The sequence below is a fragment of the Gracilinanus agilis genome, chromosome 6 (assembly GCF_016433145.1).
Source record: "Gracilinanus agilis isolate LMUSP501 chromosome 6, AgileGrace, whole genome shotgun sequence".
Lineage (NCBI taxonomy): Eukaryota > Metazoa > Chordata > Mammalia > Didelphimorphia > Didelphidae > Gracilinanus > Gracilinanus agilis.
The window spans coordinates 221145859-221170505 of record NC_058135.1 but is presented as its reverse complement, the minus strand read 5'-3'; the positions used below and the strand labels follow the sequence as shown (position 1 = coordinate 221170505).

General features: G+C 38.2%; 1 protein-coding gene across 1 annotated transcript in view; it reads left to right on the top strand.

Moving 5' to 3' along the window:
* The first annotated feature begins 1055 nt into the window (after positions 1-1055).
* Positions 1056-24647, top strand: part of CFAP99 (cilia and flagella associated protein 99) — a 166342-nt gene continuing 142750 nt past the window's right edge. The window contains exons 1-3 of the mRNA XM_044681773.1: positions 1056-1169; positions 19901-20045; positions 24446-24540. Coding sequence (XP_044537708.1) covers positions 1056-1169; positions 19901-20045; positions 24446-24540 — 354 coding nt within the window. The remainder of the gene's footprint in view (positions 1170-19900; positions 20046-24445; positions 24541-24647) is intronic.

Below are 24647 nucleotides of genomic sequence, written 5' to 3'. Positions count from 1 at the left end.
TATCATAAATATGTCTGAATCATTTGAGAGGAGGAGAAAAAGAGAAGGGGCAACTCGGCAAATAGTTTCAATTTTTTCAGGGAAGCGTGAGGCAAGTTCCTCACGTACGAGGGAGTAGATGGCTAATATGATATGGTTTGAAGCAACCATAGTAAAAGGTGGGATAGTAAAATGATTAGAAAGCTAGAAAAGGATTGACTCGCCACAGTGAGGGACCAATTGAGATTAGATAACAAATTTTTAGTGAACCAAGTCAGTATAGTTTTGATGGACCAAAAAATAGAAAGAGTAAGAAAGAGGTTTAAGATGAAAAGGAGTTCATTAGTTATGGAGGCACAGTGGAATCACAGCAAATCCAGAGTGGGGCATTGGGGGGAGGTCATTAAGGAGGGGGAAGAGTAAAAGACCAGCCAGGTGGGGGTGGGCAACATGGGCTAATGGAATTACTGGGACTGAGCACCTATAATGGAGTGAGACTATGTTAACCATAGAGCAATGAGCCAAAGCAGAGTATCAGTGGTTAGAGAGGCACATGATTAGACTGTTCAAGTCCTAAAGGATATTTGGTAATGTTTTGTCCTTGAGCAGACAAGGATATCTGAACCCCAGTCACCTCATTTTCTCTGCTTTAATTTCTTCCTCTGTTAAGACAGAAATACCCATACTATCCACTTCGCCTCACTAGGTGTAGTCATGGACATCAAATAAGACGTGTGTTAAGAGCTTTATAAACTACGCAGTGAGATATATATGTCTACTTCAGACATATATATATGTACATATGAAATATTCAGTTTATAAAGAGATATATACATGAAATATTAATGACAGTTGACAACACTTAATTTATTGTAAACTGTCATAAATACTTCCCTCTTGATATGATTGGTATTTTGTAAACTTTTCCCCAGATAGCTCTAAGTATTGACCTATAATGTATAGCGTACTTAACTGGGAATTTCTTAACTTGGGAATTTCTACTTTAATATGAGTATTATAAAGAAAACATGAAAAATTAACAATTTCCTTCCATTTTAGGACTCTTTACTACAAAGATGGAATATTTTAATAAATATATCAAAAACATAATTGAACTATTGGACAAATTTAATCCTGAAACTGACAGCCCTGAACAAGTTCTGGAACAGATGTGTGACATCCTGCAGCAGGTATGCTTTATCTCCAGGCCTCTGGTGTTTTCTCTCAAAAGTCTGACTAATGAGTTAGCAAATGTCTTTCAGGTTTTTCATTTGCTTGTTTTTCTGAGAAAAAAGGTTACTTTTATACTTGAGAAAGAAAGAGCTAGAAGAAATCAGCTATAGAAAATGTATTAGACTATATTAATACTAGAATTAACATCCTAAATTTATGTTTTAAATAGTTTTCAATAATAATTAGCTTGAGGGTTGGTGTAACTCAAATTGTAATTTTAAAATATAATGATTTTAAGAGCTAACCTTTACTGCTGAATGCGCTATAATTATATCTTTATATTCCTGACATTTTCAATGGATTTAGTGCTATTTAAAAATAAAGCCTTAGAAATCAACTAGTCTATCACTCTGATTTTAAAGATGAGAAAACGAGGACCTGGAGAGGTAAAGGGACATCACATGGTAGAAAATGGTAAAACACTTACTATAAGGTCAGGAAAGTGAGAGTTCAAATCCTTCCTCAGACCCCCATTAACTGTGGGACCTTGGGCCAATCACTTAACTTTTTTCAGTCTCAGTTCTCTCATCTGTAAAATGGGGATAATAATAGAATCTACCTCATAGAATTGCTATGAGGATCAAATCCAATAATGTGTGTCAAACGTGAATATTAGCTCTCTCCTCTGCTGTTCATCTCACTACATTAGGCTCTTCCTGCTCATTTTTCTCTATATGGCCGTTAGTGCATAAAATGTGTTAATTCCCCAAACTGGCAAAGGAAAATATCATTCATGAAACTTCAGATATATTTCTCTATACCCAAGTGCACTTAGAGAAAAATTAATATTAATGATAATAATAACAAAGAAATAGAAAGAAAACTAAAGAAGAGGAGGATATGGGTTTTGTATTAAATGACAGAATCAGAGTTGTTCTTCCTCCTCACAGAAACCCCCTCCTCTCTTTAAGATATTGGCTATCAAACTTGTGAAATCAAATCCTTCTAAGCTCTTCTAGTTAAAAGTGACTTTTCTTCTTTATAGACCACAAAACGCTTTGTTTGCTCCTCCCATAGTTTGTGTTTTTGATGTTTTATTTTGCGTTTGATATCATAATTACTACAAGCCAGGTAACCCTGGGCAAGTCCTTTAACCTTTAGTCTCAAGTTTTTGACCTGTAAAATTGGGATAAAAATATCACTTATATCACAGTTTGTTGCAAGGATCAAATGGAATAATATATTTAAAGCATTTTGTAATGCCTAGACTCCTAACAGAGTTGTCTCTACATGCCATAGTAGTAATAGTAGTAGCAGTAACAGTTGTAGTAGTAGTAGTACTTATAGCAGAAGTGGTAATAGTAAAGTAGTAGTAATAATAATACTAGTAAAAGTAGTAGTGCACCTAGTAGTAGTACTAGTAATAGTAGTAGTCATAATAGTAAAGTACTATTTAGTAGTAATTTAACAGTAGTAATAACAAAATTAAAGTAGTAATGAGGGCAGCAGCAGCAGTAGTAGTGGTGGTAATAGTAAAGTAGTAAAAGTAGTAATAATAGTAGTAGTAGTAGTAATAATAAAGTAGTAGCAATAGTAATAATAGTAGTAGCAGTAGTGATGATAGCAAAGTAGTAGTAATAATAGTAATAGTAATAGTGATGGTAGTAATAGTAAAGTAGTAGTAATAGTAGTAGTAGTGGTAATAGTAAAATAGTAGTAATAGTAATAGTAGTGTAGTAGTAATAGTAAAGTAGTAGTAGTAATAGTAGTAGTGGTAATAGTAATAGTAAAAAAAGTAAAATAGTAATAATAGTAAAAGTAAAGTAGTAGTAATAGTAGTAGCAGCAGTAACTACTATTAGTAATAATAATAGTAAAGCAATAGTAGTAGTAATAATAATAGTATCAGTAGTAGTAGTAATAGTGTAGTGGTAATAGTAAAGTAGTAGAAGTTGTAATAATAGTAGTAATAATAATAATAGTGGTGGTGGTGGTAAAATAGTAAAGTAGTAGTAGTAGCAGCAGCAGCAGGAGTAGCAGTAGGTGGAAATAGTATGGTAGTAGTAATAGTAGTATTGAAGGTAGTGATAGTAAAATAGTAGGAGTAGTAAAAGTAATAGTAGTGTAGTAGTAGTAGTAGTAGTAGTAGTATCGAAGTAGTGATAGTAAAATAGTATTAGTAGTAAAAGTAATAGTAGTAGTAGTATCGAAGTAGTAATAGTAAAATAGTAGTAGTAGTTAGCATTTATGTAGTATTCACTGCATACCAGGCACTTTGCAAATATTATCTCACTTGATCTTCACAACAACCCTAGGAGGTTGGTGCCATTTTCATCCCCATTTTCCAGTTGAGAAAACTGAGGCTAACAAGGTTAAGGGACTTGCCCTGGGCCACACAGCTAGTAAGTGTCTGAAGCTGAATTTGAACCCAGGCTTCCTGACTCTAGTCCCAGCCCTGTCTCGGCATTACCACCTCACTGCCAGTAGACCATAAGAGGACAGATACCATGGCTTAGCTGCTTTACAGCTTTGCATCTCTCCTAGTGCCAAGCACAAATATTCTATTTCATACACATCTCATTCAATGGAATCTAGAAGAAATATGTTTTCTCTTTCACAGCTTGTTTTGAGGTGAGGCGAGAGGGTCAAAAATGCCTGACTGAGTCAAGAAGTTGGAGCTCCAGCAACAGCTCCACCACTTATTTGGCCAAGTCTCCTTTCTCTCTGGGTTTCAGTTTCCTCAGAGGAGGGGTTGGGGGTGGCCTGAAAGATCTCCTAGTTCCCATCCAGTTCTGATATTCTATGACTCATATTGTTCTCCAGCAGCAACAACACTAACAGTTTACTCTACTTATGTAGTATCTTTTCTCCTTGAAAGGTTTTACCTGATTGTTGGTTCCATAGGATTTAGCAGACCCAGGATTCACACCCAGGACATCAGACTCCACATCCATTGCTTTTTTTGGTTACCCTGCCAGAATAGCAGTAAGAGGGAGAATTTTTCAAATGGGAAAAGTAAAGACTAAAGAAGAAAGCAAGTCTCCACAAGTTATTATTTTAATAAATTTATGGGAGTGGGAGGGGGAGGAGGTCTTTTCCAGAAGTTCAAAGAAAAGTAAAAAGATTTGGTGAACTTTTTATAAGCTACATGCACGTAGCTATGCTATAAAACAAAACAGAAAAAAACCTACTCTCAATCTTAAAGAAAAAAAATAACGACCAACTATATTTAATGCAAATATTTCTTCTGTTTAGGAAAAGTCTCCCCAAATGAAAGCTACATTTTCCTTTTCAGTATGAATTAAGTACTAACTGTAGTAGTAATGATAACCACATTACATGGCTTGAACCCATCACTTAGTTTGACTTGTTAGCTAAAAATCCCTATACCAGAAGCCCCTCAAGCTAGGAGCCCATGATGTAGTTCATGTTAGCTGGGTTCTTCAAGTTGTTGAGCTCAGGCCACCAGACTGAGATGTGCTTGGGATAGCATCCTTCCAGCTGGAGAGATGCTAAAGACGACTAGTCATTATGTCTTAGCAGGAAATTGAAGTCCATTACACTGAGGTCCAGCTTTAATATTAAGGACAAAGTGTGGGCAGCTTACAGCAGAGAATGAGCTTGCATCAAGGCCAGCTTTAAATCTAGACCTCCAAACATTTACTGCCAGCCTTTATTTAGAAAAGATGAATGCAATAGGATTTTATATCAAGGAATCTCAATGCATTTTTATAGGGATGCAGTAGTTAACATTTCACAACAGCTCCATAAAATTCATGCTGTTTGCCTCTTCATTTAACACAAAGAAGTGGAGACAGAAAAAATTTTAGATGGTTTAACTTCGTAACATAGGCCCCTAAATCTCTAATAATTCTGTTCTGTCTCTGGAGCCCTTACTACTTTTTCCACTGGGACACCTTCTTACTTACCTCCTCCAACCACAACTCCCAGTTTGCTTATTGGCCTTTGAGCTGTCTTGGGGAATTTCTTCTTCAGACTGGCTCTAGCTTGGCCCCCAGAATGTCAAGTCATTCTGTTCTTTCATTCCCCCAGTCTTGCACAGCCTGACCCACTCCCACAAGAATATGAGACACGGGGACATTCTGAAACAACATTATTTGCCCCATTACTGTAGGTACTTGAAGCCACATTGGAAAGCTTCCTCAAGAACAAGTCATCCTTGCTCATGTTCTGTTATCCACCCCCCAGCTTAAAAAATTGCATTTTCTGTAAATTGACAGCTGCATAGGTATATTTTTAGGCACACATCATAACTATGTGTGAATCTACAAAAATCCCAAATACACAGGCTACCTAAAAGTACATGCTATGTATTCCGCACACTTCATCCATAGGCATCATATGGCTACATGTATACATTCCTCTCCATCAATGGGATATATGTCAACTTTGGGCCTCAACTGGTTCACCCTGGCATTTCTGTGGTGACATTCTACAACATTATCTCTTCAGACTTCACTCACCTCCATCTAGTCTCGTTTCTCAATTCATGAATGGTCCATTTGAAATTTTCACTGCCTCTGGCCACCAGAGTTAACCTTCAGAGGTGTGTGGTCCCTGCTCCCCTTAAGACTTCTGTAGCTGAAATATCTTGCAGAAAAGAGAATACTCTGCCTTCCCACTATTTGGGCAGAGGTGCTCCAGAAAGTAGGAAGCAAATTGCAGTATTCTTTTCATCCATATAGTGATCCAGATCTCTTCTCTGTGAGCCATCATCTGGCACCAACTATCCCTCTGCCATGAGTAAATGAGCGCTTTTCAGCACTAGTTTTCTTTTCTCATCATTACTTCTTCCTTCCTGGCTACCAAGACAACTAAATTCCCCTATCAGAAGTGGGTGAACAGAAGCCACAGCTAGGCAGACAGTTTCCTTCCACTCATCTTTGCTCAAGTGATCTACTGTGGGAAGCCAATAAGAGAAAGTCTCAAATAGATAAAAATCTGAGACTCCTCTTTTGACTCCTTTTCTGATCCATGCTTTTCCTTAATGAAAAGCTTTAAGCTCCTAGCAAACCAACAGTTAAGAGATTAACATTATTCCCCTTTGGTCAGAAATGCAGCCAAGGCCAAAACCTTAGTTTGCCCCTGAGAAAAGTATTCTCAGTCTTAGCTTGCTGATAATAATGAAGCTGAAGGTCCAGCTTGGTTCTTATCTTCACCTTGAAATTTCTGAGTTTCTGTGTGTTGTCTAAACTAATTGCAATATCTACGGAGCTGTGTGCTTGTGGGTGAAAGAGAGTTTGAATTTTCATATATAATAAACTTGTGATTCAGTGGCACTTCGGAGAAGCAGCTATGAGTTAACAGTCAAGATCGTTTCCTGTGTCCCATTACTTATCAACTAAGCCATCCTTATCAGATTATGTGGAGATGATAAATAGATTTTGACAATCTACCAGTTATGTCTCTATTTTCCTCTCCTTCTCAGACTCCGTTGTGGCTCTGCTTTTAATTTCACGTTTGATAGCTCTATATGTATGGCCTGGAAATGCCAAATAGTAACCCCATTGAGCCTTCCTATCATATTCATAATGTGATTAAGATATTATGAATCTCACTGACGTTGTAGATATAGTTCTAGATTTCTTGATTCCTGCCAGAGATAATATCTCCTTGAGTACTTCATTCTCACAATCTCTATCTAGACGAGAATGGATGCTGGCATGGAAACAATATATCAAGAAATATATTTATTGAAATATCTTGGTTACAAAAGAAGTTTCTGTGTTGCACATGTTAGGTAAAATGGTCTTTCATCTCTAGGATGTTGCTTTTAGTCTTTCTACTCTTTTCCAGAGATAGGACTTCTCTGCCTGCCAACTCCAAAGGATTGCTAGTGCTTATGCTCTCTAGATAAGCAGTATCAGCTAGTAAAATTTAATTTTTAAGACATCATGGATCAATAGTCATCTTTGACCTGTAGAATCTCTACCATACAAGCTCCAAAGTTCTCTCTCTACCCAAATGTCCAATGTGACTGTAGAATTCTATCATGGTCATGGAGAAGTAGGCTTAAGTAGATCAACATATTTCCTTGCACACCTTTCATTGGCTGTTATGAATAGTCCACAGCATAGCTTTAACTTCTGCTATTCTCTCAACATCTTGGGTACTTACTGGAAAACTCAAGTGGAGTCTCTGGGAGGCATACCCCATTTTTGACCTGTTTCACTTCTCATGCAAATCACCCTGGAACAAGGTAATAGAATTGGTGCAGTGCTATAATATTTAAATCAACAAATGGCACACCCTCTGGGGAATTCTCTGATTCCTAGCTATACATTCTTGCATTAGCTGCCTTAGTCCCTTAATGTCTCAAATTATTTAATGTTCCTCCATAGATGAATGAATGAAAAAAGCATTTTTAGCATTTACAAAAACGCTATGCTAAGTGCTAGGGATACAGAGAGAAAAGCAAAAAAAAAAGTCTCTACTCATGAGCTCATATGCTAAGAAATAATACATATAGGAAATTTCAGATGCCATAATGGATGGAAAGATCCCATTGATTTTAGGGTGTAGTGGCAAAACATTTCATAATACCTCTTGTTTTAAAAAAGTCTATTTCTGAATCAGGTGACAGTAGCAAGGAATTTGGTGGCAAGAACTTTTCTAGCTCTTCAATAACTGTGGCTACTGATGTCAGTCAAAACAGTAGTCTGACTGGCCTAGTGCATGCTGCCACCTGTTTGTCTGTCTATCTGTATCAGGGTTCCTTGCTGCTTACATTTGGATGCATGTACCTACAGGACAGAACATCTGCATCCACATTGATCTTTCTTGGCCAGGAATGGACCGTATTTGGCTAGTACCACTATACATGTCTAGCTGGCCACATCCAACCCCCAGTGCTTGTCAGAGTATATCTGTGGACTGTTTTCTGTCCAAACTTGAAACTGAAACTCTTGGAACTGATCAATGATGGCTCACTTTAAAGCCACAAATTTCCATTTGTGTATGGGATAAGTCTAATGCTGGGCTTTTACAGGCAAGTGCAATAGACTACTTTTGGCCATTTCTCCTGGTATGAAATAGCTTCCAAGTCCTCTAGTCCTTTGTGCATACAGCAAAGAGTTTTTTTGGATCCACAGAAGCCAGCAGTGGTGTGTGTGTGTGTGAAGTAGTTCTCCATTCCCACACCACCAGCTGCCTATTGGACACTTCCATGACATGTTGAAAATCAAACTCAGCATGACTAAAACAGAACTTTTCATCCCCCCCCCCCCCACCAAGATCCAACCATACTCTTAGTTTCTCTAGTTCTGAAAAGAGGTCCACCATTCTACCAGTTACCACTGCTCACGACTTTGTAATCATCCTTGGCTCTTGCATTCTCACTCATCCCCACATTGCTCATTTCTGTAATTTCACCTTCACAGGAACTTTACATTCATCCCTTTTTTTTCTAATCACAAAATTACCAGGTTAGTTCAGGCCCTCTCAGGATGTTCTCACCCCTGGATTATTCCAATAATTTAATCGGTCTTTCTGCCTCAATCCTTTTCCTTCTCCAGTCCATCCTCCATGCAAATGCCAAAGCTCAGGTCTCATCAGGCCACTTGCCTGCTCAGAAAGCCCCAGATACTCCCTATTATCTTGAGGATAAAATAGTTGGAGTTTTTAAGCTTTTTGACAGTCCAGCTCCAAATTATCTTAAAGACTGTTTAGACTTAATGCACATTACATGACTTCATGCACTTGATTACAAACTCTGTGGTCTTCATGATCTTCAGGTCCCTGGTCATAGGCTCTTTATAGACTTCAGTCTGCCTAAATTGTCCTACTTGACATTCCTCACACACTGAAAATATTTCTTTTTCACCTCTGCCTTCTAGAATCACTAGCTTCTTCCAAAGCTCAACTCAGACATAACCTTATTATTTCACCCCGACTTACAAAATTACTTAAATTTATTTTGTAACTGTCTTGCATTTGTGTGTGTGTGAGAGAGACAGAGACAGAGACAGAGAGACAGAGGAAGAGGGAGAGAGAGGGAAACTGTTAGCCACCAATAGAATGCAAGCTTCTTGGGGGCAGGGACTATTCCCCCTCCCCTTTTTTTATTGTATCCCTTGAGCCTAGCACAGTTCATGGCATATAGTAGGTGCTTAATAAATGCTCAGTTGATTGATCCCATGTAATCTGCTCATATTTCTCATTTCATACATCTCCAAATAGTGCCAGTGGGTCCTTTCTCTTTTAATGTTTCTATCATATACCCAGGAGTGAGATCAGTGAGAGGTCTTGGAATGATGACATAATTTTTCCACAAATTTCTAATAGTAGACCTCAGATCCCAGAAAAGTCACCAGCTCTTCAAAATACTCTAAATACATCCATGTGGGAAATGTCTTTGTCTTCTCGACATCCATACTTCTTCTTTTTTTAAACCCTTACCTTCCATCTTGGAATCAATACTATGTATTGGTTCCAAGGTAGAAGAGTGTTAAGGGCTAGGCTATGAGAGTTAAGTGACTTGCCCAGGATCACACAGCTAGGAACTAGTGTCTGAGGCCAGATTTGAACCCAGGACTTCCCATCTCTGGGCATGACTCTCAATCCACTGAGCGACCCTGCTGCCCCCTCAACATCCATACTTCTTGCTGAGACTCTGGGTGACCCATACACCTGACAGAGGCACACCAGGACTGGCATGTATTGAAGGATGGCTTAGGACCAGTCACTTTTAGCTGATCTCACACCATTCATAGCCTTTCCTCCTCTTTTTCCCACATTGGGAGACAGCACTGCACAGCAGAAAGAACACTGGATTTAAAGTCAGAGGACCTGAGTTTGAATCCCAGCTTGCCAGTTGCCACCTATATGATCTCAAGCACATTCCTTAATCTCTGGGTCTCCATTTCTTCCTCCTAAAAAAGAGAGCTGGACTAAGTGACCTCTAAAGTTCCTTCCACTTCTAAATCTGTGATCCTACCGGTGTGACTTCGGACTTTCTCTGAGCTGTAATATGAAGGAGGTTAAACTAGATAACCTGTGATATTTCTGAACACAATAAGGTCATTCATCTGAAAAGCTTCTTCGTGGGTAAATGTCCTTATTCATATGAAAGCTAAAAACAAAGTCTAGAAAAGAAGACAAAAGACATTTTGACTTTGGGAAAAGTGGAATGTAAAGAAAAGGATACAGACTTAGAGTCAAAAAGAGCTAATATCCAGGGCAGTTAGGTGGCTCAGTAGATAAGAGTGCCAGGTCCAAAGACCAGGAGGTCCTAGATTCAAATCTGGCCTCAGACACTTCCTATATGTGTGACTCTGGGCAAGTCACTTAACCCCCATTACCTAGCCCTTACTGTTCTGCCTTAGAATACACAATATTAATTCTAAGATGGACAGTAAAGTGTTTTTTTTAAAGATCTACTGTTTATTAGATGTATGCCTCAATTTCTTTATAAAACAAAGGGGTTGAACTAGATGATTGATGGGGTCTCTTCTAGCCCCAAAGTTTTGTGATTTTTGAGCTCTTGATATTCTTTTTCAATCAGAATCATTGCAACATAATTGAATAAAGATAGAAATATCTTTTTAAATCCAGTTATTCTTTCTAGTCTCCCTATATTGTGTTTAACTTGACTCAGTTCTTTCTTCTAGTTATACTTTTTCACTCTATACTTTTTTACTTTTATTTTGTTAGTTTTTTCATTAAAGAACATCTGGTGGCTTCACAAAGCAAAAAAAGCTATTGAAATTAGTTTTTTTTAATATGATACAAGCCTACTCTGAGGACTTCAAAAGGGGGTAACAACTGAAAAGCATGATTATTAGCAAGATCCTCTACAAAAGCTATTGTTCCCATGCAGAGAAAGTTAACTTGCTTTTTCATTTGTTATTTTTTCCAAAGTCTCAGGAAAATTGATGATGAGTGCCAGAAGACTTCCAAAAGTAAGGAGTTTAGTCTTAAGGAGAAAGGTTTTCTGAAGATAGGAAAAAAAAAAAAGAAATGAGCGGGGATGGGAGGAGGAAACCCCAACCACTCACTACACTGTTTTAGAGACAAATCTGCCAAAGAGATTTACTAATTAAATAAATATAAACATCTCTCCTTCAAAAGAAAGGAACTTCAAAGGGACAAAAATCCATCATACCTTTGGAAATCTCTTAGACATAAGCCATTTCTTCTCATAATTTATAGTATTACCAAATGTAAGAAGATATGTAAAGGAGATTTGAAGCACGGCTAGATATTGTAGCATGGAAATGACTTGCATCTTCCTATTTTGGTGCAAGTATTTGATTGACTGTACAGCCTATAAAAACTGTTGGACAGCCTCTTTTTTGTGTTTGCAATGAGACAGACAGAGACAGAGACAGAGACAGAGACAGACTGTCCTGGTCTGGCAATTTAAAGATGTAGCGTTTTCTGGCTACACAGCCCATCAGAGGCTACTCCCACCTACCTAATAAAAAAAAAGGCAGGATACAGATTGCCTCCGTGTGAGGAGATCTGGGCATGCTCCAAAATTCCCTTATATAAACACAAGACAAAATTTTACAATAAGAAGAAACATCATTACCAAGTTCAAATAACAATTTTATTTTACTAAACAGAGTAATCATCCCTTAGGTTTTGGCACACTCTGGAAAATCACTTTCTTAAAACCATTTGCTTCTATTTTAACTGCTCCTAAGAATTACTCTTTCAACCAGGTCAAAGATAAATTCAAGAAATATGTATATATGTATATTAGTTGAGTGAAAGACATTTTTCTTATCTTAGTCTGTTCATTACCTTTATCATTTTGGAGAAGGCTTCCTTCCTGAGTTGATTAGGCTTCTCTATTTAGAGACTGGTTAGACCTTTAATAAGAATGATTTAATACAAATGACCTTTAATACAAAAAGGTTTCAGTGCAGGACATTGTTTTGGAAATTATAACTAAAGAAAGATGGAGAAGGCTTCTCAGATGAGAACAAAGACTTCTGCTCTGGTTCAAGCATCTTTGAAAATACATAAATATGGCCTCTCGGTTCAGGTCTGACACATAGGATGTTCCATTCAAAAATCTTTGGTTTGGATTATCATTTGATACAAAATTAATATTTGTGTTTGGTTCAGTTTGAGGTACAACAAATTAGTGCCATTTGTTCATTTTAATGCCAAGCCATGAGACTTTGAGCTAGAATAGATCTTAAATATCAACTGTTAATTCAGCCCCAAGGTGAGGAAGCTGTAGCTCAGGAACAAGAAGAGTGTTGCTTGGGATCATGCAGTTAGTCAATGGCAAAAGTAGAACTGAAACCAAGGTCTTCTGGCTCCCAATTATTGTTACTTCTGCTACTCACTCCAAGTCTCTGGTCTTAGTTATTTTTTGAAGAGAAGGGCAAAGGGTTGAGAGTTAAAGTGGATTTGTAGTTTCATAGGTGGGGAGAGCTCCTGGTGAGCAATTTTCTCTTCCAATGTAAATCAGCAACTGATCTACAATTTTTGGTCTTGAGATTACACAACTCTCTTAGGATCCCATTAGAGGATGGGATTTGAATTTGCTGCCTCCTGGGTCAGTTATCTATCCTCAACACTTGCTATCTCTCATCTCTGGCACTTAAAAAAAATTCTGCATCTGCATTGTGGTGTCACCACAAGACTGATAGCCTAGAACAAAGGTGATCTGGGTTCTTCCCGGTCCCCAACCTGCTACCACTTCTCTGTGACTTGAAGCTGTTTTGCCTCTTTTGGCCTCAGCTTTCCTTACCTGTAAAATGAGGGTTGGCTAATGTCTGAGGTCTCTTCCAACCCTAACAACTCCAAAGCAATTGAAGTTTTGCCTTCTTGGTCTGACATTGAAAAAAATTAATAAAACCAAGAACAACAACAACAAAAGAGACCCTTGAGTTCATTTAGTTCAGTACCCTTTTTGTATAGATTAGGAAATTGAGACCCAGAAGGGGGCTTATTCACACGCCCCCCCTCCCTTTAATCACAGGGTAATAGATGAACTTATGTCTTCTGATGCTAAATCTACCGTGTCATACTACAAAAACATGTTTCACAATCTAAAGCATTATTTCCCTAACAATCTATCATACATCCATTTCTCCTGTAAGATTCTGATTCTTGTTTAATGTTGTTTTTTGAAGAAACAGAAAGCCATCATCAATGCTACTATCCAGAGGTACATTCAAAGCATCACATGGAGTTTCAGCTGCACAATCTCCATTAATGTTAATAGCAACCACATGGCTAAATCCCTATGCACCACTTTTGAAATGAACCCCTTGCTGTTTCCTTATTTTTCCATAATTGTGACAGATCAAGCAAATAATATAACCAATCATTTTAAGGTATGTTTTTCCCTCTTTTCACTTAGCCGATTTTGTGATTTTTTTTTTTTACTGTGAAATGTTTTGTAAGAGGAGGGAAAAAAATCTGAAAATTGAATCAGAGAAATAGGAATCGAGGTTTTTAAACCCAGAGGTAAAGAGTCGGAAAGGCAGAAAGAACAGAGCTCAGTGAACCCGCAAGACTGTAGGCGAATATTCTTGCCTCCACGTGTAGAGAGTAAGACAAGTAAATTAACCAAACAGAGAACTAAAAATACAACCAAAGCCTTATAAATCCATATCTAACTAAAGAAAGGTTGAATCCTATAGTGTTTCCCAAGATACTCGGTACAATGTGAATTGTGTGGGACAGTTAGATTGCACAGTGGAGGAAAGAGCAGCAGACCAGGAGTCAGGAAAACCTGAGTTCAAATCTGGCCTCAGACACTTTGTAGCTATATGACCTCTGGGCAAATCATTTAGCCCAGTTTGCCTAACCCTTACCTTTCTGTCTAAGGGTTGTTTGTTACTAAGACAGAAAATAGAGTTGTTGGTTGTTTTTTTTTTTTTTTTTTTGACAAAAGGGAGGCTGAATTAGGTGATCTTTAAGGTTTCTTCTAGCACTAACAATCTGTGAATCCATGTATAAATAGGTGAACAGATAATTTCCAATATGGGAACATTAGCATATAAGTTCCTTGGGGGCAAGGACTATTTTACTCTTGCCTTTGTATATCCTAACCCCACATACACTACACAGTTCATTGATTAATTGATTGTTAAAACCAGGTTGGGGCAGCTGGGTAGCTCAGTGGAGTGAGAGTCAGGCCTAGAGACAGGAGGTCCTAGGTTCAAACCCAGCCTCAGCCACTTCCCAGCTGTGTGACCCTGGGCAAGTCATTTGACCCCCATTGCCCACCCTTACCAATCTTCCACCTATGAGACAATACAACGAAGTACAAGGGTTTTAAAAAAAAAAAATCAAACAAACCAGGTTGTGGCCCCCAAATTCATCTAGAAGTCAGTAGTTTGAAGTCGGAATATGCTTTCCCCTTAGAAACCATCATTATACATCATAGTTAAGCATGCTCACAAATGTCTAATCTTCAAGCCATAATGCAACTGAAATAAATAAATTAAAATTAATATAATATAAATTAAAATAAATAATAAATAAATAAAATAAACCAGACCATGACATTTGTATGTCTTGAGCAAGCTTTGAATGGAAAACAAGGCCTCCCGTATGGGTCAAGGACTCTAATGGAGAATGAATCCATTTGGAAAGCCAAAAACTCTTTTATATAGCATATAATCACCCTCAGTGTCTCCAGGTTACAAATTTACAGTTTAGCAAACAGTTATTCTTAAGGCAAGATACCTGTAAGTTACACTATCACTTTATAAAGTGAAGGAATAAAAGCAAAATTAATTTTGCTCAAACTCACTAAAGGCAGGGGAAGAAGGATTCAAATCCTGAACTTTACAACTCATAGTCCCCTGTTCTATTGTAGCATGACCCACGCTTGGCATTTTTCATGCTCCTCCCTGATCTAGTCTGGAGTTATAATGACTTGCATGAACTGATATTTATCCCTGGATTCATGAGACAGAAACGGTGTCTATAGGGGGGTGTAGTAGAAAGAGCATTATAGGTGAAATCAGAAGAGTTGGACTTTAATCCTGCCTAGGACATTTTAAAGTTATTTGACATTTGGTAACTTAGTTCCCCTCAATTTTCTCCTCTCTAAAATAAAAGGTTTGGACAAAATAATCTCTAAGGGCCCTTTCAATTCTGACATTCTATGAGTCTCTAATTAAAATCTACTGATAATCAAAGCATTTCATTTTGGCCATCACTTTTCATCTCTTTTCCAATCAAGCTTTGGACCATACACAGGCCAGTAAAAAGAAGCAAATGTAATGCTTTTTTCTTTCTCTCTCTCTCTCTCTCCATACTAGTCCATGATCTTACAATGACTAAAAAACAAAGTTAGGGGCAATTAGGTTGCTCAGTGGTTAGAGAAATAGGCCTAATGACGGGGGATCCTGGGTTCAGATTTGGTCTCCGACATTTCCCAAGAGCTAGTCATTTAACCTTGATTTGCCTAACCTTTACTGCTCTTCTGCCTTGGAACCAATTCTTTGTATTGATTTTAAAATGGAAGGTAAAGGTTTAAAAAGAAAATAAAAATGAAGTAAAACCATAAAATAATGCCCAAAGTGTCTTCCTCGAGTCAGAAAAAATTCACTGCCACCTGAAGCAGTCCAATCCGTTTTTAAAATTTTTCTAACATTTAAAATTTTTTAAATTTTATTTAATTAATTTAGAATATTTTTCCATGATTACGAGATTCATGTTCTTTCCCTCTCCTCCCCCAATCCCCTCCTGTAGCCAATGCACAATTCCACTGGGTTTTACATGTGTCATTGCCAATCCATTTTTTGAAAATTGAAAATCAATAGGAAGTTTCCCCTTATACTGAGTCAAAATCTGCTTCCCTGGAATTTCCACACATTTTTCCTGGTTCTCCTAACTTGAGTCAAGCAGAATAAACCTAATTCTTCATCCACATAGCAACAGCAAATACTTGAATCGATGAACCTATGCCCTGTAAGTCTCCCCTTCTTCAGGCTAAACATCTTCATTTCTTTCATGTGACCCTATACAGGACGGTGGTGGTCCCTTTACTATCCTTGTTGTCTTTCCCTGGACATGATCCATATTATTTAATGTTCCCTTAAAAAATTAACCCTAACCCAAAACTGGGTAGCTAGTGTTATTTCTTGTAGGAATCTGATAACACTAGGTGATGCAGTGCATAGAGTACTGGGCCTGGAGTCAGGAAAACTCATATTCCTGACTTAAAATCTGGCCTTTGATACCAGCTGTGTGACCCTGGGCAAGAAACTTAACCCTGCTTGCCTCAGTTTCCTCATCAGTAAAATGAACAGGAGAGGGAAATGACAAACCACTCCAGTATCTTTGCCAAGAAAACCCCAAATAGGGTCATGAAGAATTGGCCACAACTGAAAAAATGACCGAAACCCAGAACCAGAAAAATTACTCCTCATGAGAGCTGACCAAGGAGGAACTTCTTCCTTCTAGACACTAAATCACATTAGTTTTTTTGGTTGTCATTATTAACTCTTGTTCAACCTACAAATTCATTTAATACCTTAGGTCCTTTTCAAATGAATTTTGGCCTAATCATTTCCTCTATCCTGGGCTCGGTTGGTTGATCATATGAACCAAGTAAAGGATTTTACATTTATCTAAATTAAATTTAAAAACTTTAGGCCAACATTTTAGCCTGTTAAGATATTTATGGATCCCAGTTCTGTCATCTAATGTATTGGCTAACCTTCTTAGCTTTCTGCTTCCACTTATAGAGGGCCATTTCTCCAAGAACCCTCTTCCTTTTCTTTTTTTTTTTTCTTTCTTTTTTTTTAAGCCCGTACTTTCTGTCTTAGAATCAATACTGTGTATTGGTTCTAAGGCAGAAGAACAGTAAGGGATGCCAGGAAGTGTCTGAGTCCAGATTTGAACCCAGGACCTCCTGCCTCCAGGCCTGGCTCTCAATCTATTGAGCCACCCAGCTGCCCTGCTCCCTTCCTATTCTTCAAGTGAAAAACCTGTGTCTCAAGTAATTGACTCCTGACTCAGCATGACTGATTAGCATTTCTGGTCCTTCCCTGTTCCCTGCCTGGAGGAACCTACACCCTGTGTTAGAGAATAGCCGGATCCCCCCCAGCATTGGGCCAAGTACTGAGCCCTGTGAATTACACTGAAAACTTCACTCCAATTTGAAACGGATCTCTTTTTCACCACTCTCTGAGGCTGGTCTTTCAATCAGTTCTAAAGCTATCTCTCAGAACTGTTATCCAAGTTCATCTCTCTTTTTCTTTTTTCTCCAAAGATGCCATGAAAGACTTTGCCAAACACCTATTTGAAATCTAAATATATACTCTATCTATGTCATTTCCTTGATCTGTTTGATAACCTGTCAGAAAAAAAAAAAGGGGGCAGCTGGGTAGCTCAGTGGAGTGAGAGTCAGGCCTAGAGACAGGAGGTCCTAGGTTCAAACCCGGCCTCAGCCACTTCCCAGCTGTGTGACCCTGGGCAAGTCACTTGACCCCCATTGCCCACCCTTACCAATCTTCCACCTATGAGACAATACACCGAAGTACAAGGGTTTAAAAAAAAAAAAGACAAGAGGGAATGAGGCTACTCTGGCATGATTTATTCCTAATGAATCCACTGGGTCCTAGTGATTATCAATTTACTGCTTCAAATCTCACAAACTTTATTTTAAAATATTTGTTCTAGAATTTTGCCAGAAATTAACATTTAGCTATCTAGACTGTAGTCTAAATCTTTCCTTTATAGAACAATAGACAATATTCATACCTCTAGTCTTATAAGTTTTTTTAAACCCTTAACTTCTGTGTATTGGCTCCTTGGTGGAAGAGTGGTAAGGGTGGACAGTGTGGGGGTCAAGTGACTTGTCCAGGGTCACACAGCTGGGAAGTGTCTGAGGCTGGATTTGAACCTAGGTCCTCCCGTCTCTAGGCCTGGCTCTCAATCCACTGAGCTACCCAGCTGTCCCCCTTATAAGTTTTTAAAATCACCAACAGATCAGCTCTCACTTGCACAATTTCTTTCAGTATGTATACATACTTTATTTGAGATTGTTGACTTGAATTCAGTGAGCCCACTTAGCTGCCCTTCTGCAAATTTCCATACTTGTCTTGGGTTTTAGTTCCTTGTTGACCATTTTTATTTCTGTTCTTCACATTGAATATTATTTGGGGGGGGGGGTAGAGATTGGGGTAAAGCAAAATAGGAGTTCAATAGTTCTGTATGTAGAGGAAGGAGTTAACCAGGAGGGCTACTCCCTACCTATTGATGGATCACGATTTGACTTTAGTAGCCCTAATTAAGTGACCCCAGATTGAGGTTTCCTACTATTTCTCAGGTACATGTGACTTCAAATGATTCCTTGTAAGCAGTACACACACAGACACACATATAGGTATATACATATATTGTGTGTATACGTATATAATTTTCCTGGCAAATCAAATTCTCTAGACCCTCAGTTTCTATATCTGGTAAAATGAAACGGTCAAGCAGGTGATTTCCACGTGCCTTTCCACCTCTAAAAATTCTGCGATTCTCCCCTATGAGTCGATTTCCTAAAGTATATAGATCTTGGGACAGATTTGAATCATAAAATAGAATGTCATTTACCAGCAACTACCCTGCTTCCTGTATTACCTAGGAACCATTCAAAATCCCTTGGCCAAATGCTGACCCAGCCTGACCTCGTTTCTTTAGAGATTTGATGAGATCATGGCCTGAAGTGATAGAGCTAAGGACTTTAAAGCTTATTAAAAATGTATGTATACAATTACAAAATTCATACGTAATTAATAAAAACGGAGTTGGTATTATCTTACACTAGAGAGACAAAATACTTCTGAGGAAGTGTTTGGCAATCAGCCCATAGAGTCATTAAAAATTAAAGTTCTGGACCATGGCTGACTCAGGTCTCTAATTCACTTGCCAACTCTGCTTTTTCCCAATCCCCCAGAGCATGTGCTGACTCATTGCCTTTATTAGTTTTGTCCCTTAATTCCTTCTTCAGGGGGAAAAAAAGGGTGTTGGAACTTCCATCATCTCCTTTTCATTCATGACAGCAAAAAAACACAGATGAAACAAGAGTGTTTCATCTACCGCTCGGTGGGCTAGTTTACCATATCATCTTTCTAGCTACATTTTGGGTCAGATTTGAGAGAGTTTCCAAAGGAGACATTAAGCATTGCTATTGGTTTCTTGTTGAAATCCCTAAAGACTAAGAAACATTATCTTCCGATTACAGTGCTCTATTATGGTTGCTTGCCATATAATTTCACCTCTAGCTGCTTTGGCCTTTTATTCATATGCATGGAGAAGGGGATTTCTTATGAGACATATTTCTGTGATTGTTACTTGTGAGTGGAGGCATCTGATGAAAGAGGATCAGGGATACATCATGGAGGGCAGTTTCGCTGGGCATTTAAGGTCTTTCACAATTTCGTTCCAGACTACTTTTCCGATCAATAAAAATTTCTTCTATGCCTACTTTGTTCGAGGGCTCACGTTTAGCGCTGGGGATACAAAGACAGAGATGGCTCATTTCTTGCTTTCGGTGACCTTACATCTAGTGGAGAGGGAGGCAGGCACGCAAATAGCGATGGATCGACGGAGGATGAGATAAGAGCAGAGGAGAAGAGAGGTTTAGGAAAGTGCTTTTTGAAATTTGAAGAGGGAGAGATCACTTTCATTTGGGAAAGGTGGAAGAAGGGAGGAGGTCATCCAAGGCTGCAGAAATGGGGCAGGAAGGCAGGAGTTGCAACTTGATTTCCTGGTTTCTCTATTGACAATCCTTTATTTTAAAAAAATTCCAGACTGTCAGTATTGAAGATGAAACCTTCATTATGGAAGTTCTCTCTGGATGTCTGGAATATAAGAAGTTACTGGAAGTAGTAGTCACTGCCTTTTATGCCCATGCCGGGAAGAAGTTTCTGTGGTGTGACTACAATCTCTTTATAGGTATGTGGTTTTAAGCAATCTAATTTAATTCAAGATTTAACATTCAATTGTGAAATTTAAGAATTCAGTAAAACCCAAATTATGCTCTGTATTCTTTGGTTAATTTTGGAAGAGAATTTAGCTTCATAATATAGATAATATTTTAAATATATTTTATATGTAGATTTACATATGTGTGCATATATACATATATGTATGTGTCTATTTAGGAGGGGGTCAAAACCATTGCAGGGAAGTCAATAGGCCCATAGATTTAAACTTAAAAGGGACTTAGAAGTCAACTAGTCCAACCCATTCAAATTATCTTCCAAAGTGTGAAGTTGAAGCCCAGAGAGGTTTTGTAAAAAATAGCAGAGCTGGGCTTTGTACTCTGGCCTTTTGATTCCAAATCCCAAATGTCTCCCAAAAGTTAAATGATGTAGTTCATGATATAGTTCCTCTTGACAGAGAAAGCAAAGCTTCAGGTCTCTATGAGTTGCCTTGGCTACAAAAATTCCTGATCTTCAGGCCAGCCCCCTAGAATGAGCCTTTCCAAAATGAGTTAGGCTGGTCCTGGGATAACAGGTATATGGTCTTATCAAATTGTTGTTTTGTTTTGTCTTTTAATTAATGGGTCTGTTCTTGAAGCTTCTCCCACTTGGTAGGAGAACTTACTAGTGACCTGAACTTCAAGAAACTATCCAGTGCAACTTTAGTGGAAGGCATAAATGAAGTGATGACAGCAGTAGTAATCCTGTTCCATGGATTGGAAGTGACCGTATCTCCTCAAAGGCCAGGCCAGACTCTCTTAGGTCTAAGCTCAAAAATCTTCAAAGATGGACTGGATAGCAAACTTGAGTTATCTGTCTTTGAAGGCCTTAGTACTGAGTCTCATCACCAGAAGGTTGACCCCTCAAAAGACAAATTTACTGGCCTTGGTGTTCCATGAAATGTTGGTGGTTTTGATTTGGTGGAGGGACTAATACCATCAGTAAAATCATGGCCCTTTCCAAACATCAATTGATGCCTTAAATATATATAGCCCTTACATGCTTTTTTTTTCTGGTGTTTCCTTACATGCTTTTTGCTTTAGCATATATTATCTAATATGATTGTCATAACAATCTTGTGTAGCGGAGAGGGAAAGTGTTGGCATTCCTATTTTATTGAAGCTTAGAGTTAAAATGATTTGTCCAAGGTCATTAATGCAACCTGGAAGCTTAGGGTGGAACAAGAATATCACTGAATCCAAATCCAGCTCCCTTTTCTCTCCACAATGTAGTTATTTCATATGAAGATGTTAAACCTTGCATAAATTGGAAGTTTTTCTAAAAAAAAAAAGACTTTAATTCATTTCAATTTTATTATTGTTAATAGAATGCTACTAGCCTATGTGTCTTGGGTTAGTTACTTACCTACCCTAAGCCTTGGTTTCTTCTACTTTAAAATGGGGATAATAACCCCTTTAGTATGTATTTCACACAGTTGTAGTAAAGTTCAAATGAGATCATACATGCACAACATTTGGCAATAAATAAAATGCTATGTCAATTTCACTTACTATTATAGATATGTTTGACTTTTTATAGTACCATTTTTTTGCCCTAAGATTTCATTTCAGGCTATATCAATTCCATTTGCAAATAACTTTGTAATATAAGTACACCTTTAAATATAGTCTATATGGTTAAGGAATGATTTGGTATTGGTTTTTTTAACCCTTACCTTCCACTTTAGAATCAATACTGTGTATTGGTTCTAAGGCTAGGCAATTGGAGTTAATGACTTGCCCAAGGTCACACAGGCCAGATTTGAACCTAGGACCTCCCGTCTCTAGCTCTAGCTCTAGTTCTCAATCCACTGAGCCACAAGCTGCTCCTCGTTTGTTTGCTGTTGTTTTTTTAATAGAATTTTTGGACATTTGGTCATTAGTGTGAACTCAACTAATTTTAAATGTCAGGCACCATTTATAAGAATACAGAATACTATGATTCAGATTCTAAATAAGCACATAAATACATTAGAATTAACCATGATTTTTTGCAGCTCAGATTAGTCTGGTGTTAATCCATTATAACTGTATGAACCTATGATCTGGCTTATCTGGTTCTGTTTAGAGATCCAGCTAGGAATATTCTGGAATACTTCTGGGTGCATCCTTCAGAATAGGGAACAATCTTTTTTACAACAATAAAAATAACAAATGCAGATGGTGCCTTTTATAGGGGCACATCCATCACAGAAATTCTGAGAGCTAAGTAGTACAGGTATTTGTTAGAGTCTGCCATTTTAGAGATGAGAAAATGGAAACTTAGAGAGTTTAAGTGACTATCCCATGTCCACACAGCTAGTAAGTTTGGATTCCAAGATTCAGAATCAGGTCTCCTAGCTTTTAAGTAAAGAGTTCTTACCCCTCACTCTTGTCACCTCTAAGCTTCCATTATTTTCAGCCCATGATTTAATTCATCTTGTTCCAGGGCTGCTAATCATTAATATAGAAAATTACAAAATTAAGCTACATGACTTTGGCTGAACTTTCAGTGTTTCTATTCTACTGTTACTGACTCCTGATCTTATTCTTCTGTTCCAAAACTTCACATCCCTCCCCCTCCCCAAAGCACTCTTCTACCTCCCTACACTAAGTTCCTTTCAGTTTCCTTCAACCACCACTAAGTAGCTCTATCTATGTGTGTCTATATTTATTTCTATCTATCTGCCTAGGTGCCAGATCTGAAGTTGGGAACACTCATCTTCCTGAATTCAAATTTGGCCTCAGACACTAACTAGTTGTGTGACCTTGGGCAAATCACTTAACCCTATTTACCTCAGTTTCCTCATCTGTAAGATGAGCTGGTGAAGGGAATGGCCAGCCACTCCAGTAACTTTGCCCAGATGGGATCATGAAGAGTCAGACACAACTGAATCAGTAGCTGAAGAACAACAAGATAGATAGATTGATCTAGATAATGGAGATAGATACAGGCAGATAGACAGACAGACAGACAGACTCCCAAATCTGTGATCTCAGTATTTTGATAGTGAAAGTGCAGAACTAGGAGAGACATAATGGTAACGGGGGCTTACAAACAGATACAGCAGTCTCCTTTCTGCTGTTGGCATTGGATTGATAACAGTCGAGTGATATTCCAGGGGTGTTAGCTTCAGGGACAATTGGACAACACCCCTTCTCAGTGGAGCAAGTGTAATCCTATGAGTCACAGAAAGCAGTTGGGACTCCCGGGCATCTCGCTGCCAATCATGTGGCACCCTGCCCTTCCTGCTACATCACTGCTACCTCCCAGGCTCTTGTCTAGGAGTATGTGTCACAGTTTTGGCTCAGCCTGCACATCCTTGGCCAGGTCTCTTCCTTTCCCTTCCAAGGATGCTGCTCATTCACTTTCCTTCTTTCAAGGTCAAAGTTTAAAACCACAGCTTAGATTAGTCAATGCATAGTAAAAGCAAAAGGTAGAATCACTTGCAAGGGAGGCTAGATGTTTCCTTCAATCCCCAGATTCAACCCTTCCCAAGGCAGAACTCCCTTTATACCTTGAATTTGTTTCTGCTCTCTTCAGTCTTCTAGCCAGAGCACAGGAATTGAGGAGAGGACAACCTCAAAATTCAGGGTTTTAGAATAGGGCTCAGACCTCTCCGTGAAACATAAATGGTTACATGCAGTTTACTCATGACTGATCTAGAGAATTCTGTGGAAACTTTGGTGATTCTCATGGTCACGGCTGCATGGGTAAAGAGGAGCACAGGATTGCACCCCAGAAGTCCTAGAAACTCAAATTGAAGGCATGACTCCTGCTGTTGGTACAGCACCAGCATCACTTGGATCCTGCTCAGATACCCCAGATACTAATGATTACAGGGTACTGCTTGTCATAAATCTGGTACCAACATTGTCAGGGGCAGAGACACAGTATTTGCTACATTAAGAAGAGGTGCTAAAAAGAAGGGGTGCTAGAAATTAGCATACCTAGAGTATCATAAATTGCCCATCCGAAGTCGCACTTGGTCATAAGTCTTTCCAAATCCTCCTCTCTCACTTTCAAAATCTTACTTTTGGATATATATATTCATATATATATATATATATATACATATATATATAACGTTCACTGTAGTCGCCTCAAAAGCCCATCTATCTAATAAAAGTGCAGAGTGAGGCAGTGTGGCAGGGTATCAGTTGGGTTGCCCAGTCTGAATCTCACTCTAGCAGAGTGTAGCCCTATCCTGTTTACCCAGAGATCTATACAGTCTCTGTCCTTAAGTTAATAGTAAATAGGAGATAACACTGAAAAATAGAAATACGATTATGGAAATTGGGAAGGGTCTGTTTATTACTACATGTATATTTTTTGTTTCTGTAATTATACATAACAACTTTCTTATTATATTTTAATATGTATTTTTATTAGTTATTTGTTATCTGTCCACTTTTTGCCTGGATAAAATTGGTCTTCAAGGCTTCAGCAAAATTATCAAGTCTCTGGATAGCGGCAAAATGTATAAGGTAAGTTCATTCTTTTTTCAGTGTTTATCTTTAAAAGTTTTTTTAATTAAATATCTTAACTTATTAAATCATTATTAATTAGTTTCAGGCCTTAATTACTAAGTACT